The sequence below is a fragment of the Macaca fascicularis genome, chromosome 5 (genome assembly GCF_037993035.2).
Source record: "Macaca fascicularis isolate 582-1 chromosome 5, T2T-MFA8v1.1".
Taxonomy (NCBI): domain Eukaryota; kingdom Metazoa; phylum Chordata; class Mammalia; order Primates; family Cercopithecidae; genus Macaca; species Macaca fascicularis.
The window spans coordinates 38,601,489-38,621,026 of NC_088379.1; the positions used below are offsets into that span (position 1 = coordinate 38,601,489).

A 19,538-nucleotide genomic window follows, 5' to 3' on the forward strand; every position below is an offset into this window, starting at 1 on the left:
AATGTCTCTTTCTTTAGGCTGTAAGTGCCATGCAAGCAAAAACATTAGTTTTGTCACTGGTATAGTCTCAAAGCCCAGCCTTTCTAGGGCTACTTGTTATTTAAAGGGAAATTTTTCTTAGTATCAAGCAGTGATTCATAACGTGAATAAACATCCCTAATTCTTGAAGATGGTAACTGAAGTTTTTCTGTCGCTAATTTTTAATTATTAATCCTCTGCTGCTGTAATCATAGTGAATACATACAGGGCTCACAGAATGGCATGGCCTCTCAGTACTCTTACCTTTGGTATTTCTTTGGAGCCCAGAGCCTTGGGACCTTCTCGATTTAAGTAGCTTCGATAAGCTTGATAATTAGTGCGTTTCTTTTCAGAATCTTCAGGACTTATAGACTATGGGAAGAGGGAAAGGAAAATGAACAAAGTCATACAAAATTCATGCAAAATTAAAAATACATATCTAGAAATACATGTTATCTTTATTATGTCACTTCTGTGTCTGGCCGTGAAATTAACAGTTTTAGCTACACAAGTACTTCCTAACTTACAGATAACTCACTTACGAACATCCCTGCATCAGCGCTTCTCAAAACTTTCCACTCTCTAAAGCCACACACCTCAGGGCAGATTATGGGACTAAGCCAAGTTGCCAGCTCCAAGCAAAGAAATGCAAAAGTGTTTTACTTTAGAAATTCATCTGAATTTTAAATTCTATTCCACGATATATCCATATATCCATGTTTAACAGGAAAATACATTTTTTCCCCAAGTAAACCTGATCACCCAAGAAGATATTCTGTGTTAACCTTCCATGCCCCTAAAGCACCAGCCTGCATCCCTAAGGATGTAAGCATTCCAGCTGGAGAATCTAAACAGTCAGTTCAAAGAAGGGACAAGCTTTACTCCAAAGAGAAGACACGTTCTCTATGCTATTTCATCTCTCCCTTTCTACTTCTCTCAGGAGATTTACCATGGGTATATCTCAGAAAATCCTGGGGAACTTTTTCAAACTATCCATCCCTAGATCCATCTCCAAGTTTCTCTTTCGGAGATATGGGGTACAGCTAGAATGTGTTTATGTGGGGGAAAAATATCCTAGATAGTTCTCATTTAAGAACCACTATCAGGTGTTTGTTATTTTTCCACTTTCTATTTTACATTATTTTTAACTTGTAAGCAATCCCAAATCCTTTTGAGAGTAGACAAAATAATAACTTCTATATAAAGAAATGGCTTAACCAATAAAATAGTTTAGCTGGTTTGGCTAAGAGGTTGATAAGCCATTAACAGGCTGGTCCTAGAATCTAACCCTACTTTCTAACAATGGTTTTCAAATGTTGGTGTGTGTTCATATCATATGAGGAGCTTATTAAAATACAGCTGCCCACACCACATTCCCTGGGAAACTCCGTATTTTTAACAAGTTTTGTAAGAGAGTCCAGTGCATACCAACATGGGAAAACGATTAATTTATGACACTCATTCTATGAAAATAATTCTGAATGATAAACAGCTTATAAAATAACTTTGAAGGACACCCATTTTATGAAGTCAGAATTATTTGACCAAGACCAACTAAATGTATTAAATAGACTTTATTTGATGTTTCCAACCAAAACTGCTTAAGTAAAAGTTTTAAGTTATTTCTATTCTAACTTCAAAAAGTACAGTGAAGAGTATCATTTAAAGATTTCCTCTTTCTTCATAAAAACAGACCGCCTCTGTAAATGGAACATGTTTTAGTGTGCCTGAAGAAAACCATTTATCTACCAGATAAGCATTTAGTGAAGAAAAAATCTGAGACCAAAAAGTTAATTGCTCCTTTAAGCGTATTTATAAGAATTGTCCACAAACAAAAGCATTCTGAAATCATCACCATTTCACTGTTCTGCACTAAAAAATAATGGTGATGACCAGTTAAAATAGGTGATATTCTACTTTTAATCCTAAGTGCCTAAGAGGCATGAATGAATAGTGGTTTCTCATTATGAATCTAAAGTAGTTCCAAATTGGAGATTCAGAGACCGTTCGCTTCTCAAATATATTTCCTAACAAAACTTTTCAAAGATATTCATTATCTCATCATTTTTTCCTTTAAAAATAATTTCAGCATCTCAACACTGTTATATAAGAATAAAAAAGAGTAAATTCAGAACTAATCCAAATAACAATCATTTTAATAATAATAGCTAAGATGGTACTTATTAGGTCCCAGGCACTGCTCTAAGTGCTTTTACATATGAAGTCATTAGGTACTATTAATATTATTCCTATTTTACAAACAGCACCAAAGCACAGACAGGAGAAGTGACCAAACCTGCTCAGGGGCCCAGCTATAATTTGAAACTGGTTCCAGAGCCTGTGTGTGGAACCACTATGTTATACTGCTTCAGAGGACCTGAGTTCAAGGCTGGCCCTGCCCCTTACCAGGTGGATGATCTTGGAATAAATTCTTTCAGCCTATTTCCTCATCTTTAAAAGTTGAATAATAAAAATAAATATCTCAGAGGGTTGTTGGGAAAATTATGAGCTACCACATGTAAAGTACTAGCACAGTATCTGACACACAATAACAATAAATATGGGCTTATTTAGCTATATTAATACTCCATATCCTACAACAGCTTCTAAATAAGGTATCTTAAAAATACTATGATGACTTATGGTCGTTAGAAATAAAACTTGAAAACAAACCCAGACTAACACATAGCCCCAAAATATATACAGCAGTCCCCCTTTATCCGAGGAGGGTATGTTCCAAGACCCACCAGTAGGTTCCTAAAACCACAGACAGTACCAAACTCTATATATACTTACATGTACTGTTTTTTCTATCTAATAACCAAGTCGGCTACCAAGTGACTAACCGGTGGGTAGTGTATCCAGCATGGATATGCTGGACAAAGAGATGATTCACATCCTGGGTGAAATGAAGCAGGCTGGCCAGAGATTTCATCACGTTACTCAGAAGAGTACATAATTTAAACCTTATTGTTTATTCCTGGAATTTTCCATTTAATACTTTCAGACCATGATTAACCACAGGTAACTGAAACTTCAGAAGGTAAAATGATGGATAAGGGAAAATACCGTACTCCCTAGAAAGTTCCTACCAAGGCCGGGCGCGGTGGCTCACGCCTGTAATCCCAGCACTTTGGGACGCCAAGGCGGATGGATCACCTGAGGTTGGGAGTTCAAGACCAGCCTGACCAACATGGAAAAACCCCGTCGCTACTAAAAATACAAAATTAGCCGGGCCTGGTGGCACATGCCTGTAATCCCAGCTACTTGGGAGGCTGAGGCAGGAAAGTCACTTGAACCCGGGAGGCGGAGGTTGCAGTGAGCCGAGATTATGCCACTGCACTCCAACCTCAGCAACAAGAGCAAAACTCCATCTCAAAACAAACAAACAACCAAAAATGTTCTTACCTCTTTTTTAGCTGGAGAACTTTTGGTTTTCTTAGGAGTTTTTGTCTCTCCTTTCAATTCAACGGCATTTTCTTTTCTTTTTGAGGCCACGGACTCTGTTTCTTTATAAGCGCTCTCTTCTTTTCTTTTCATAATTGCCAGCTTAGAACTGGCCTTGGGAGAAGAGACTTCTCCTATTTTGTCAGCTGATGACTTGGAATGTTGCTGAGGTTCTTTTGAACTTTCATATTTAGTTTGCTTCCTAGGACTGTAGCTCTTTCTTTCATCTGAAAATTGTTCTGTTTTTACTAGGAAGAAAGAAAAGATTACGATTGTTGTTTTTGGAAAATGGTAACCTATATCAACTTTTCTTTCGTTTTTCAACTGAGTAATCTTAGCACAGAATATACCCTGAAGGCCCAAAGTCCTAAAGTGTCAAGACCATCTGTTTATAGTAAATTTATAAATACATGTACTTATAGGACTAAGATCATCTAGACTAGCAGACGATTTGCTATCAGGACCACGGAAGAATAAAACCTACAGGCAGTAAGCAAGAGAGCTGAAGATGACCTGGCCAACTATGAGTCAACTCTGAGACTACCTCTGACATGAAAAGCTCAAAACATCTAGTTCTTCATCTTTATATGCTGAAGTCCACATATCGCACTATACTTGGAAATTAACAAGAAACCTGGAGTTGTAATACATTTCTCACAGTAATCATAGAGCAGATGGGCATTCTGTACCAGCTAGCATCCAAAGAGCTTTCAAAGTATCTAAGCTGAATGTGCTCTAATAGTCCTACGAAATAATGTCTACCTAACAATACATAATTATTCAATAGAATATTTAAACAAGATTATCATGAATTTACTTCCATGAAGAGAAGTGCTCCATCTTACTTTTTTCTGCTAGTATTACCTTTATGAGGATATTTACGTTTTTCTGCTTTATTTAAATTGGCTTGGACAGATGAAAATGTTTCTCCCTCTTCTGTGTCCTTTCGAGCCTAAACAAATTTTAAAAGTGTCAAATGTAACAAGTAATAGAAAAACTATTACCATAAAATCTGTTGTTAAAATCCTTAAAATTTTAAGTTTAAGGGTCACCTTTCAACTAGCAGGACACTACAATAAACTGTCATTCATTCATCCACAAAATTTCCAAGGCAAATGAGGCATGTTTTATTACTTCATGTTACAAATGAGGAAACAGATGAAAGGGTATAAAAATCCATCTATAAAAATTATCCCTCTTCATTCCAACCTGTAAATCTGGAAGTAGAAGCCTTATTTCTGCTTCCTTTATCTCAACTCTCAAACTGTTAGTATTAAGCAGTTAAAAACTAAAATCTAAACTTAAAAGACTGAAATAAAAATAAACAAAAGCTTGAAAGCAAAATGAGAGCACTTTCTGAAAGAGAAAAAAATATATCCATTCTTTTCACTGCTCCTTCAAAACTCCATTTTATAAAAAGTTCACAAATCGAGGTGTGTGATACAGTCTTTTAAAGTAATTACAATTTGACTGTCTTCAGATGAAGTAAGACTTTTCAAATGAGAAAGTCTCTGCCACTCCCTGCTGTCTTAATACCTGCCCGCTTAGTCTCAGCTCCTGATGTATCTAGGTTACAACTCCCTGCTTTAAAAAAAAGAAGTAAAATCTTTTGAAGTAGTCACATATTGACACTGACAATTATATTAATAGAATGTGATTCATCAGAAATAAAGTTAATCTACTGGAGATAAATAAAAAATAAAAACAAAATAAAGTCTTGACGTTTTAAAGATTCCCCAAAATAAGGCTGAGGCAGGCAGATCACTTGAGCTCAGGAGTTCCAAACCAGCTTGGGCAACATGGCAAAACTCCATCTCTACAAAAAACAAAAATATTAGCTGGGTGTGGTGACACACGCCTGTAGTCTCAGCTACTTGGAGGGCTGTGGTGAGGGGATCAATTGAGCCCAAGAAGTCAAGGTTGCAGTGAGCTGAGATAGCACCACTGCACTCCAGCGTGAGTGACAAAGTGAGACCTTGCCAAAAAAAAAAAAAAGAAAGAAAGAAAAAGATTCCTCAACCTCAAAATATACTCTTTATTATATGAGACTGCCATAATACAGATTTTAGAGTTAACTGATTAGAACTGACAAAACTGTGCTTCCTGAAAAGACAGTGATTAATATTAAAATTATTAAACTGGTGTTCCAAAGAAATTTTTATGAGCATTATTTTCTGAACAAGTACATACAAACTCCTATGATAAAGAGTAAGGAAAAGGTAAACTGGGCGCAGAGGCTTATGCCTGTAATCCCAACACTTTGGGAGACTGAGGTAGGAAGATTGCTTGAGCTCATGAGTTCGAGGCTTCAGTGTGCTATGAACGTGCCAGTGTAATCCAGCCTGGGCAACAGAGACCTTGTCTCTTAAAAAAAAAAAAAAAAAAAAAAAAAAAAAAAAAGAACTAAAAGGCCAGGCACGGTAGCTCACATCTATAATCTTAGCACTTTGAGAGGCTGAGGCAAGAGAATCGCTTGAACTCTGGAGTTCAAGACCAGCCTGGCCAACGTAACAAAGCCCATCTCTAAAAAACATACAAAAATTAGATGGGTGTGGTGGCACATGCCTATAGTCTCAGCTACTCAAGAGGCTGAGGCAGGAGGATCACTTGAGCTCTGGAGGCAAAAGTTGCACTGAGCCCAGATCACACCCGGCTGCACTCCAGCAGAGACCCTGTCTCTAAAATAAATAAAATAAAATAAAATAAAGTAAAATATAAAAAAAGAAAAAGGAAAAGATCTAATTCTTTGTTTTGTGATAAAAGGTTCTGGTTTGCTTTGACGCTGTCACCCTTCTTTTAGGAAGAATAAGTTTCTCAATGAGCTTCCCCAAAAACATTTTTATAAATCAAAATAATTTAACTTCTTTCTGGAAAAGTTATTCACGTTTTGGCTAGAGCCTAGAACACGCAAGTATGAACACTGATCCGTACGGTATATTCAGAATGCAAACAGCCCAACATTATGCCACCTTTTTGGTCTTGGGTTCTTCATCCAACATGGCTAATGTTCTGGCAAACTCTTCATCTTCATGCAACTGCCTCTCCAGCTGTAAAATGTGTCAGCAAAGTGAGTTGAGTTGCTCTTTTTCTTTTTGTAAATAAAAGTTTTCAATGTCAGATTCATATATTTAGAAGAAACTAGAAAAACATTTTCCAGAAAATAATTACGACATTTTCCCACCCAACATTAACAGTCAAGTATCACGGGTTTGTTTCACTATAGCTGAATCAGATTTTGGAACACACAGTTCTGGTTTTGCAGGGATGACAGATAAAGTGAGCATATTTTTAAAGTCATATTTCTTACTTATAAAACATTAGGTCTATACTTTTCTCTTAATGGTCCTTATGGAACACAGCTTTCTTGTTTCTATTTATTGTCTAAAAAAACCTCTGAAAGGACTCTCAACCTAATAGGAAAACACAATCATCTGGGGAGCACAAAAATAGTGAATCTAACAATTTAAGAAAATTATACAGTTTTTTTTTGCACATATAGTAAGCTATATATAAATGTAAAATCACTTTTACTATCAAACTCCTATTTTCAATTACTAATTCAAATGCATCTGTTCTCTTTTGAAAATTTAAGTCATCATGTCAGGAGTTCTAACATGCTAATATAACACACGACATTCTAGTTATCTCAGTTATTTCGAAATACTTTCACTTCCAGCAACATGGAGCTCTTCCAAAAGAGACTATGTAGCAGTGGAATATCTTTCTCATTATAAACCAAATGGCTGTATACCCCCTGGTAAAATGGCCTTATGTGATATTCAATAAAAAACACCATACATTATTCAAACAAAGAAAAGGACTTCAAAATCCACTCAATCTTTTAAAAGAGAAAAAAGAAGGGAGGAAAAACTCTTAGAGGGATAATTAGGAAAGACATCTTTTCAGGCATTAACACCTAAAAGTCCTTAATCAGATTAATAAATTACCCAAACAAGATTCTGGAAGAATGTGATAAAAATGGAAAAATAGGGGATTATGATACAAAGTACCACACCTGGTTTGGAAAGGATTAGGTAACCCTCTAGTATTTGGATCAGATAAGGAGAAATCAGGTTCCTAAAAATTACTTCCTAGTTTGACCTAGGCTACTTGTACTACCTTGAGTCATGTGGATACTTGTTTGTAGTTTGTGTGATTCAGTGTGATCAAATAAGATAGAAAAATATTTTGAAAACACAAACTATAAACTGCCGAAGTAATAAAAAGTGAACAATCACAAACAATATTGTTCTCTCACAATAATACTTATGAAGAGCCCATTGTATGCCAGACACTAAGATAAGCACTGATGTAACAATGGTTGAGTGAGAGACATAAACAGTCCTGGCGAGGGGACCTCAGAGCCTATACTTTAATAGTAGCTATGACAGCGTGATAGAGTATTATCGGAGGGGTTTCTAATATAGTTAAGGTAGTTTGGAAAGTGACACTTAAGCTAAACCAGAGGAAGGGAGTTCAAACAGCCGGCAGCTAAGCCTGGAACCTCTGACAGAGATGGGCGCTCCTCCCTGAAATACTTCTGTAAGATATCAACCCCTCCTGTTGTTCCTACTTCACTAGCCACTCTCTCCTCTCCTTTGCTGGATCATCCTCCTTTTCCTGACCTCTAAATGTTAACAGTGGCCCAGGGCTCAATCCTGAGACCTTTTTTTTTTTTCTATTTGCATTATCTCCCCAAGATCTCACCCAGTTACACAGGTTTAAATATTACTCAACTGGTAATGATTTCCAAATGTCCATCTTCAGTTTAGACTTCTCCCCTGAGTTCCTGACTCTTCTACCCAACCGCCTACTCTGCATTTCCATTTGGAAGTCTATTAGACATCTCAAACTTAACTTGTCCAAAAGATTTATCTGTACCAAACCTATTCTGCTTCCCGTGTTCCAGCCTTAGCAAATCATATCACCATTCACCCAGTTGTTAAGGCCATAACTGAATATTTTTTTCCCAGAGACAAGGTATTGCTCTGTCACCCAGGCTAGAGTACATTGGCACAATCACAGCTCATTGCAGCCTGAACCTCCCAGGTTTAAGCAATCCTCCCACCTCTGCCTCCCAAGTATCTGGGACCACAGGTGTGTACCACCGTGCCCAGCTAATTTTTGTATTTTTGGTAGAGATGGGATTTCCCTGTGTTACCCAGACTGGTCTTGAACTCCCAGGCTCAAGTGGTCCTCCCACCTCGGCCGCCCGAAGTGCTGGGATTACAGGTGTGAGCCACCACGCCCAGCCTCATCTGTGAATCTTCTTCCCTCACACCTTACATCCCATCTGTCAAAAACAACTTGTACCTTTCAAGGTACATTCAGATTACGACCACTTCTCACTGCCTCTTCCTATTACAAGCTGACATCTCTCGCCTACCATTCAGTCTGCAAACTGATCTGCTTTCAATCTTGCCCCCACCATGAACTATTAACATCATTGAGCCAAAATAATTTTCTTTTAAGATCCATCAAGTCATGTCACTTCTCTATTCAAAACTCCAATGGGGCTGGGCGTGGTGGCTCACACCTGTAATCCAACACTTTGGGAGACTGAGGAGGGCACATCACTTGAGGTTAGGAGTTTGAGACCAGCCTGGCCAACATGGTGAAACCCCATCTCTACTAAAACTACATAAATTAGCCAGGCGTAGTGGTGGGCACCTGTAGCCTCAGTTACTGGGGCAGGTGAGGCAGGAGAATCACTTGATCCCGGGAGGCGGAGGTTGCAATTAGCCAGATCGTGCCACTGCACTCCAGCCTGGGCAACAAAGTGAGACTATCTTCAAAAAAAAAAAAAAAACTCCAATGGGTTCCATTAACATCCTTTTTGTAGGTATCAAAGTCCTATCATGACCTACAGGATTTGCTGCTAGCCATTTCTCCAAAATCATCTCATAGCACCTGATCAATCTTCTCTAAAAATAAATCTTTCAGTAGTAAATAATTCTCCCCTGGTCTCATTATTTATCTTGTATAGAAATTTAGATTTTCATTTATTAGATTTTAACTTATTTTACATGTAACTTCCAATGAGGTTCAATTCAAAGTCTGGTTGGACTAAATAGCTAGTCACAATATCAAGTTACTAATGATTCTAAGCAAAATGCCAATACCTCCGCATCTTCATCAAGCTGTAATTGCTTGGCGATGGCTTCATCATTTAATCCAGACTCATTTGTATTTTGTGAAAGCTATATTTCAAAGAAAATCAAGCAAAATCAGCATAAACCTTAAGTGAAAAATAAGGCACTTTTTCTTTACTGCTGCTGATTAAACACACCAATGAGCGTTAAGTGTATCAGTAATAGCTGCAATGTACACCAGCCAGAAAGCCACATCTACGACTACTCCCTGACCATATCCAATTCCCTAATAAATAAACAGCCTATAGACAGACCTGTCTCACTTAGTTCTATTGATATGTTCAAGAGAAGTACCAAAAATAAAAATAAAAATAAACCAATCCTGTAGATTAATGTCTTGGCTTGACAAGTAGTCCAGAACATTGGCAAACCAACATGTGAGAATGATTACATTGTACTATGGAGGAAGTGATCGAATCAACAAACACCCACGATGGGGCAGGCTTTCTTTAACTCAGGGGACTACTTTCACCATAATTTATGTGGTATGTCTGTTTCCTAAATGGCCAGAAACAGATGAATCCAATATCTGTCAAAGTAGCGAAGGTCAAAAGTGTAGCATTGGTATGCTGTATTTGTAAAGACTCTATTTATTATCTCATGTGGAAACAAATTTATTTCTAATATTGACTGGCTGAGGTCAACAGTAAAATGAGTTTGCATTCTGAGAACTCAATTTAAATTCGAATAATTACAATTTTTTCTTACAGCTTAAAAGATCTTTTCCTGCTTTCACGAATTAAAAAAACTAAATATGTAACATTCTAACTTCCTCATCCTTTAAAATGAGGGCAATATATTTTATCCATAATCATAGGAAAATTATTTTAATTATTAAAACATGTTGACCTATTTACTACATCCTAATTTCTCCTGTTATTAATATTAGTGAATGGGTATAAATCCTGAGCATACTTGCTTATATGTAGAACACTCACCTCTTTTCTTTTGCTTGCCACCATCTTCTTTTTAGATCTTTGGACACTTCCAGTTCCAAAATAATCAAGCACTGATGTGGGTGTAAGTTTTATTGGTGATAAAGGCTTATTCTTGGTCTTAGTGTTTTCTTCATTCTTTTTCATGTTTGATGTTCCAAGATGACTATTTGTAGATCTTCCATTCTCTTTTGATTTAGAGGCCGCCTTCTTACACATAAAGTCATCTTCTTCATCTTAAATGAAATGTAACCAAATATTTTTTATAAAACATCAATTCAGTTATACAAAGCAAACACTTCTACCAGCTTTATAAAAAGTATGTAAGAGGCTACACATGGTGGCTCATGCTTGTAATCCCAGCACTTTGGGAGACCAAGATAGGAGGATCATTTGCGCTCAGGAGTCCGAGACCAGCCTGGGCAACATCATGAAATTCCGTCTCTACAAAAAAACTATCAAAAAATTAGCCAGGCATGGTGGTGCACACCTCTAGTCCCAGCTACTAGGGAGGCTGAGGGAAGAGGATATAAACCCAGGAGGTTGAGGCTACAGTTAGCTGTGATTGCACCACTGCACTTCAGCCTGAACAACAAAGACCCTGTCTCAAAAACAAAATAAGTATACAAGAACTTTGAGATGCTAGTAACTTTTTTACCTTCTATCTCCTAAATTCAACCATCATCCCCACATTTACCAGTGCCAGGCCTGTAATACACTGTCTCCCCCAATTACTACCGAGAATACACAAATATTTACTGAGCACCCATTATGTACCAGGCACTTAAGATACAGCAGTGAATAAAAAAGACAAAATTCCCGCCCTCATGGAACTTGAAGTCTAGAAGAGGAAACAGATATACAAATAAACAAATACACATTGTCAAGTTAAATGTTCTATGAATAAAAAGTAAAACAGGGTGAAACAGGGTGAAAGAATTGAGTGATGAAGGATACTCTTTGAGATAAGGTAGTCAGGGAATGCCTCTTTGATAAACAACACTTTGACAGAGGCCTGAAATGAAGATACCTCAGGCAAGAATATTCGGGCAGTTAAAACTACAAAGGGAAAAGCCGAGATGGGAGTGTGCCTGGAGTTCAATGTGGCTGCAGCACAATGCGGAGGCGTGCCAGAAGAGTTCGAGTGAAAGAGGTAGGGGCCAAATCCTGGAGGACTTTCTAGGCAGTAGGAATAATTTTAGTCTTTATTATAGAATGGGAATCCACTGGAGAATTGTGAGCATAGTTTGTGACCCAACTTAAGGCCTGTCCTTTGAAGAACACACAGAAGAGGGGGGAAAGTAAATGCAGGGAGACCATTTAGAAAGCTACTGCAGTTCCAGATGAGATGCGGGAGGCTTGGACTATGGTGGTATTTGCAGAGGTGGTAAGTTGTCAAGTTCTAGCTATATATTGCAGGTGAACCATCTACTGATATCTAACCATTCATTTAAGACCATAAACTCTTTGTTACATTTTCTTTTTCTAAAAAGTTTCCACAAAACATCTTTTAAAAAGTTTCCCTACACATCTTTTTAAGCATTCATGACAATGTTTAGATAATTAGAAGCTCCAAAAATGTACCTCAAAAGGGTGTCAATAAATTTGTTTGCTTCAGTGATTCACAAAAAATAAAAATAAAATAAAGCTTTTCAATTTGGCCTATTAACAAAAGAAATCCAATAAAAATGAAAATCTAAGAGACAAACATGAAGTCAGGGACGGTAGCATAAACCTGTCATTCCAGTACCTTGGGAGGCTGAGGCGGAGGACTGCTTGAGCCCAGGAATTCAAGATCAGCCTGGGCAACATAATGAGACTATCTCTACCAAAAAAAATTAGCTGGGGATCACTTGAGGTCAGGAGTTTGACACCACCAGCCTGGTCAACATCGTGAAACCCCATCTCTACTAAAATTACAAAACTTAGCCGGGCAGAGTGGTGCACGCCTGTAGTCCCAGCTACTCCGGAGGCAGAGGCAGAGGGTGCAGTGAGCTGAAATAGTGCCTCTGCACTCCAGCCTGGGAGACAGAGCAAGACTCTATCTCAAAAAAAAAAAATTAAGCTGGGCATGGTGGTGCACGCCTGTAGCCCCAGCTACTCAGAAGGCTAAGGTAGGATGAGGATCGCTTGAGCCCAAGAGATGGAGGCTGCAGTAAGCCTCAATTGTACCACTGCACTCCAACCTATCTCTAAAAAAAATTTTTTTAATAAAATTGAAAACAGGCTAGGTGCAGTGGCTCACACCTGTAATGCCAGCATTCTGAGAGGCCCAGATGGGCGGATCATTTGAGGTCAGGAGTTCAAGACCAGCTTGGCCAACATGGTGAGACCCCGTCTCTACCAAAAACACAAAAATTAGCCGAGCATGGTGGAATGTGCCTGTAATCCCAGCTACTTGGGCGTTTTGAGGCAGGAGAATCACTTGAACTGGGAGGCGGAGGTTACAGTGAACTGAGATTGCACCACTGCACTCCAGCCTGGGCGAGAGTGAGACTCCCTCTCAAAAAAGAAGAAAAAAAAACCTTTTTTTTTTAAATAAAAGACAACCATGAAGACTAGGTCATGGTGGGGATGGGGAACGGTTCACTTTATAAATTTGGTATGCAAAGCCACATATGAGTGGCTCTTATGTCCTCTCAACTGCTCCCTCATTCAACTATGAACATTTGCTCAAGGCCTTATGTCCCAGGCCCTGTGTTATCCTTAGGTGGCTGCCATTTCAAACATGAAAGTATCTAATGATACGTAAAAATTAAAAGGATTTAGCCTTACCTTCTAATTACTATATTTATATTAAAATGAAACTATAAATTTTGCAACACATAACTCTTACAGGTTTCTGATTACTAAAAATAACCCACTATTTAAAACAAGCACGTAGTAGCCAGTGCCCTTCACTACAAGCACATTTTCTCTAATAATTTACAGCTCACCCCACCCTCCCAAGGGCCTCCAAAAACCACAGATATATCCATCAGATGGCTCCACACTCTTGACCACAATCAACTAGACCAGGAGTGAGCACTTGAGCAAGGTGTGGCCGACTTTATCCTTGATTTGTTGAACCAGTATGTACAAACCAAGGTGCAAAATGTTTATTTCTACATTCAGTGAGAAAAGTTAGCAGGCTCCGAATAAATTCCCCCATTTTGCTTACACTAAAGTGTTTGCAACTGAAAGACTTAAATTAAAACATATTTGTTTCATTTGTCTTCAACTATAGTCAATCCACCATCAAGTCTTAATTAAAAATTTATCCATAACTCTTTCTAAAGCACATCCAAGGTCTGATACAATTAACAGATTTCAGTTCAACCATACATTACAAAGAGTCAACAGACTAGGTTCAGTCATTCAAATATCTGTTCTCCCTACCTAACTACCGGTTTTTCTCTGCCTCTTTGTCAGACAGGAAAAAGGCTTCGCAAAAGGCTAGGTAACATCACCATTCCATTTATAATAGCCATGTGGATCACCCATAATAGTCCTAGTAACTAACCATTGAGAATATAATCTGAAAGTCCTTTCCTTTTCTCTAAAATAATAACACAACGATCATGGTATTATAGAAACTCAAAGTTTTTATACTTGACAGCTGGCCAGTTATACCCAAATATGTCAAATTTCTTATCTTATTAAATTTTATAATCTTTATTTGCTTTAAGTTCAACAATTGTACTTCTGGGCAAGAGCGAGTCCCTTAATGGAGAAAGAACAAACTTAAATTATCTCTGAAATGATGGTGCTCTACTAGTTTCCCACCACCGTAAAAATGCCAAAAATACTAACATTCCATTTCCACTACACCTAGCCATGCTTATAAGCAGTATGACAGAAAACCCCATAGCTGAGTGGGTGAGATCAACTACTATGGAGAGCAGATTGCAATAGGGCAAGAAAAGGGGAAGTCAGAAAGTAAGTGACCATGTAGGCAAAGATGGCCTCAACTATAATAATGACAGTATGAACAGAGAGATGTGAGTATTGTTTATAATATGGGAAAACAAATAACCTAAATATCTATTAATATGTATATTCAACCATGTAACAAAATCTCTACAGCAATAAAAATTATAACAAATATCGATATTTACTCACAGAAATATATTCATGTTTATTAGGTGGCAAAAGCAGATGATGTAACAGTATGTTTAATGACACTGTTTATCTCTAGATATATACATAATTTTTAAATTCACATTCTAAAATCTGAAAAGAATCAATAAAACATTAACAATGTTTATCTCTGATTAGGGAAATATGGGTAATTTTCATGTTTTCTTCACACCCTTTGATATGGTTTGGCTGTGTCCCTAACCCAAATCTCATCCTGAATTCCCACATGTTATGGGAGGGATCCTGAGAAAGGTGAATGAATCATGGGGACAGGTCTTTCCTGTGCTGTTCTCGTGATAGTGAATAAGTCTCATGAGATCTGATGTCTTGCCTGCTGACACTTGAGACGTGTCTTTCCCCTTCCACCATGATTGTGAGGTCCCCAGCCACGTGGAACTGTAAGTCCAATAAACCTTTCTTTCATAAATTGCCCAGTCTCAGGTATGTCTTCATTAGCAGCGTGAAAACGGACTAATACACCCTTTTCTCCATCTAATGTTTTACAACAAATTGACTACATCCTAGAACTCTCTGACCCCTTAGCTTTCAGAGTCAGTGCTTTAGTTTCTATCTCCTCTCCACTCTTCTTTGCTTACTTCTGTTCATTATTTATCAGCATCTCTGCTATTCTGTTGCTGGCTTCACAGACTTCATGGTATCTTTTAATTTACTATTAATAAGTTTTTATTGAGCATTAAACTACATGCCAAGAACTGTAAAATAAATTATCTTTAGTCAACTAGTCCTACCTCCTTATTCAATACATAGACCCCATTTTCCACATTTCTAACAAAAAAAATAGACTAGACTTAAATACTTTCAAAATTGAGCAACATTAATTCACCTTCTTTCTTTAGTGAATAGCAAAATACTATACTCCTTAAGAAAGTTTTTCCTTATATTAAGTCAAAATACTTCCCTGTGAATTCCACCTCTTTCCTTAATCTATCCGCTGACCAGGGAGAAAAAGTTTATCTACTTTTTCCACATCCAGCATCTGAAGACTGCCCTTATTTCTTCCTTACGTCCCCTTCTCTATAAATAGTAAAACAGTTTCAAGCCACTCAACATTTAGGTTACTGGGAAGATTAAATTTTTCTTAAAGGGCCGGACATGGTAGCCCATGCCTATAATCCCAGCACTTTGAGAAACCAAGACAGAAGGATCACTTGAGCCCAGGAGTTCAAGACCAGCCTGGGCAAAAGAGCAAGACCCCATCTCTACAAATAAACTAAACTAAACTAAACTAAAATGAAATAAGACAAAATTTTAAACGCTAAGTGCCCAGTGTAGCACCTAGCCATGTTACAGCCATTCAATAAATAAAAGTAGTGTTCTCTGGGAAAAACAATACTGAACCAGAAGTCTAGAAAACTAAAATTCTAACCTAAGTTTGACTTACCATTTTTATTTTAATTAGTCATCAGGGTTTCACTGTGGTCTTCCGTAAAATGTTGGACCAAACTTTTTTTTTTTTTTTTTTTTTTTGAGACGGAGTCTCACTCTGTCGCCCAGGCTGGAGTGCAGTGGCGCGATCTGGGCTCACTGCAAGCTCCGCCTCCTGGGTTCACGCCATTCTCCTGCCTCAGCCTCCCGAGTAGCTGGGACTACAGGTGCCCGCCACCTCGCCCGGCTAGTTTTTCGTATTTTTTTTTTAGTAGAGACGGGGTTTCACCGTGTTAGCCAGGATGGTCTCGATCTCCTGACCTCGTGATCCGCCCGTCTCGGCCTCCCAAAGTGCTGGGATTACAGGCTTGAGCCACCGCGCCTGGCCCAAACAAACTCTTAAGATTTTCCCCTCTACAATTTTATGACTCTGTGGGTAGCCATATAGATTTTTTAATATTATACATAATATTGATGAAAATATGAGTTTGTACTAATAAAAACACTAATTATAAAAGTGTAAATTAGTGTGACTTTTCTAGAAAGTAATTTGGTAGATAGAACACACCCAGAACCTTAAAGAAGTTCATTCATCTTCTTTAGCATAGTAACTCTTGGAGATACTCAGAGGTAATGACAAATATTTACATATAAATTTAGTCTAGTCATCACACTATTAGGAGCATAAGAAGTGTAAGCAACTGACATGCTTGAAATCGGGAAAATATTTATATAAATTATGCTCTAACTATACAATGGACTCATGAAGCCATGAAAAATTAAGCCCAAATTTCAAGACTCAAAAAAAAAAAAAAAAAAAAACTCATGAAAAGAGCAAAATTAAGCTGTCAAAAAAACAAAATGCATCACTCTGTTCTTTTATGTGCATCCTAATGTTATAGGTATAAACATCACCCCTAAAAAGGGAGGTTCTTGTCATGAGCCTCCTCTACCAGAGATCTCTGTACAATAGTGGAGGGTAACAGAGCCGTTCTCTGAATACATGAATTTGAATTGAACAATGTCTTTAAGCTATAGATCAAAAAATTGTGCTATAGCTAAACACGGGCATAAGTTTATAAACATTTTTATAATTTCTGAGAAAATTTAATTACACATGGATCTCCAAAGAAAAAATATGGGAGTGTTCTACAAGATACTTTAAGTATGTTTTCATTGGGATAAACAAAAATTGCAAATAAGGCTCCTTTTCTCTGTTAACTACAAAATAAATAGCTCTCTAAGCCCCTCGGAAAGTACGAGTAACTCTAGTAAAACACAGTTATAAAAAGAAAAAGGGAGGCTAATTTTCAAGGACTGGCTCCCTTGCTTTAATACCTATTTAGTACCCCCTGATTTGTCAATTTCCCCATACTCCTTACAGTTATGAGAATAACATTTAAAAAAAAAAAAGCAAATTCATGATCCTAAGCATTGAGATATTTCTCACAAATATAAAGGATTTCATATTTATTTTATAAATAAATATGGTATCCTATAAGCCACAGGCATATCTGAAAACACTGTCATCTTGCCTTGATGAAACCAGAAAACTTGAAGAACAAGCAGTCCTACTGTTTCTCTACTATGACTTCTCAACTTGTTGTCTTAAAGTTCCTTTGCCTTTAACATTTTAAAGGCTATACCAACATATTATGGAAAGAAGACAACACAGGCCAAGGTTACAACTAGCTGCTTCCAACAGACAGTGACTTAACAGGTGTTGCTGTGAGGATCCTCATGTAAAATAAATATTTTACAATCCTACACAGTGTGTAGAGATGAAACATTCCAAATAAAGTTGTAGTTATTCTTTTTTAACATTTGTTCTTGTTTTCTAATAAGCTTAAATTGGATTCCGCCTCATCGGAAGCCAAAGGCAAACCATGTTCTCTTCTCCCCAGAAACTTACAATAAAATAATGATAAACAGATCTAAGTCAAATTGAGGAGAACTGGTTGAAAATCACGAACAATTGAACACTTAGATTTTCCCTCTAGGATATCTGTCTTCTTGTAAAAACACCATTTATTTGTATTTATAGGCAACATAACCTCAAATGCGGTACCAACAACCAAGCAAACTAGCATTATCATATTATCCTACACACAGCAGAGGAACTGCGTGGGAGAGAAGATTGCTTTGACATTCTGAGTTAGATACATTCATTTATTTAGAAGAATAACAAAAGAGAAATAAAAAATGTGGGGGTCCATATAAAAATCTATTTATAAGGCAAGAAGGAAAAAAATCTAATTCTGGAATTCATACTGCTGAGAATCTGGCCTTTCCAAACAGATCTCTGAATTCCAATTCTGTGATTTTCTTTTCTTTGGTCTAGAATACACAAAAAGCAAATTAATGAAGAGATCCAGTTACAGGGACTAAAAATAATTTATTTAGCAACAAGTCAAAAACTAAAAAACGAATCAAACTGTTCAAACTCTTTTTCTATAAAGCTTCTTTTCAATATTTCCATGAGTCAAAAATCTAAACCATCATTTTGGTTTTAGAGACAGAAAAAGGTTCACGTATGAGCCAAGCCTTCCATAAATATTGGTTAAATTAAGTGGATGGAAGAGAAACTAAACATACCACTTTTGCCCATTTATATGGTAAATCAGACATTCTATACATATCGGCATAAAATAAAACTTCTAAGATTGCTCATCTTCAATCAAGAAACCAGAGATCTCATGATTCACTACAAATGAATCCTCTTAGAATCAAATAGAGTCAGTTATATTTTTAAAATAAACCTTATTTTATAATTCATGGAGTCTAGTGAGGTAGCTGAGTAATAATAAACAAGAGAAAAAAGTACTGGCTTGCAATGTGATGTTATCCACCACACGGGTACCGAGTCCACTGAAATGCCTGAATAAGAAAAAGTAGGGGAAAGGCCTGGGTAGTTGCCACAGATACACTACCCAAAGCTTCTTACAATTCTAAGGCATAAAACGGACAATAGAAGGAAACCTGCCTGGCCACAGAGCTAAGGGAGTGATTCTGCAATGCAATTTCCCCAATGCCATTCACATACATCTTCCCCACACAAGAGGAGAGAACAGTGCTGGTCTTAGTATCAAAGCCAAATATAAGTCACTTTGTATATTATTTTATTATTATATATTGTATTGTATATTATTAGTACTTAATGATATTTTCATAACATAATCCTACTTCCTTGGCATTCTGGAATACAGTTCTATGTCCCTCATAATTTCACAAGTGCCTGACAGCAAAGTACGTGTCACCAGAACAGTCTGTTCATTTTCTTTTTTTTTTTTTTTTTTTTTTTTTTTTTTTGAGACGGAGTCTCGCTCTGTCGCCCAGGCTGGAGTGCAGTGACTGGATCTCAGCTCACTGCAAGCTCCGCCTCCCGGGTTCACGCCATTCTCCTGCCTCAGCCTCCGGAGTAGCTGGGACTACAGGCGCCCGCCACCTCGCCCGGCTAGTTTTTTGTATTTTTAGTAGAGAC

General features: G+C 37.4%; 1 protein-coding gene across 4 annotated transcripts in view; it reads right to left on the reverse strand.

Moving 5' to 3' along the window:
• RFC1 (replication factor C subunit 1) overlaps positions 1 to 19,538 on the reverse strand; it is a 78,078-nt gene that overhangs the window by 26,334 nt on the left and 32,206 nt on the right. For 2 of the 4 annotated variants that reach the window (XM_005554695.4, XM_005554694.4), the window contains exons 5-10: positions 10,556 to 10,788; positions 9,588 to 9,665; positions 6,435 to 6,512; positions 4,330 to 4,417; positions 3,427 to 3,713; positions 283 to 390 (exon numbers count right to left, since the gene is read on the reverse strand). In XM_005554695.4, coding sequence (XP_005554752.3) covers positions 283 to 390; positions 3,427 to 3,713; positions 4,330 to 4,417; positions 6,435 to 6,512; positions 9,588 to 9,665; positions 10,556 to 10,788 — 872 coding nt within the window. The remainder of the gene's footprint in view (positions 1 to 282; positions 391 to 3,426; positions 3,714 to 4,329; positions 4,418 to 6,434; positions 6,513 to 9,587; positions 9,666 to 10,555; positions 10,789 to 19,538) is intronic. The other 2 variants (XM_074039566.1, XM_015450250.3) reach the window with 1 other exon arrangement.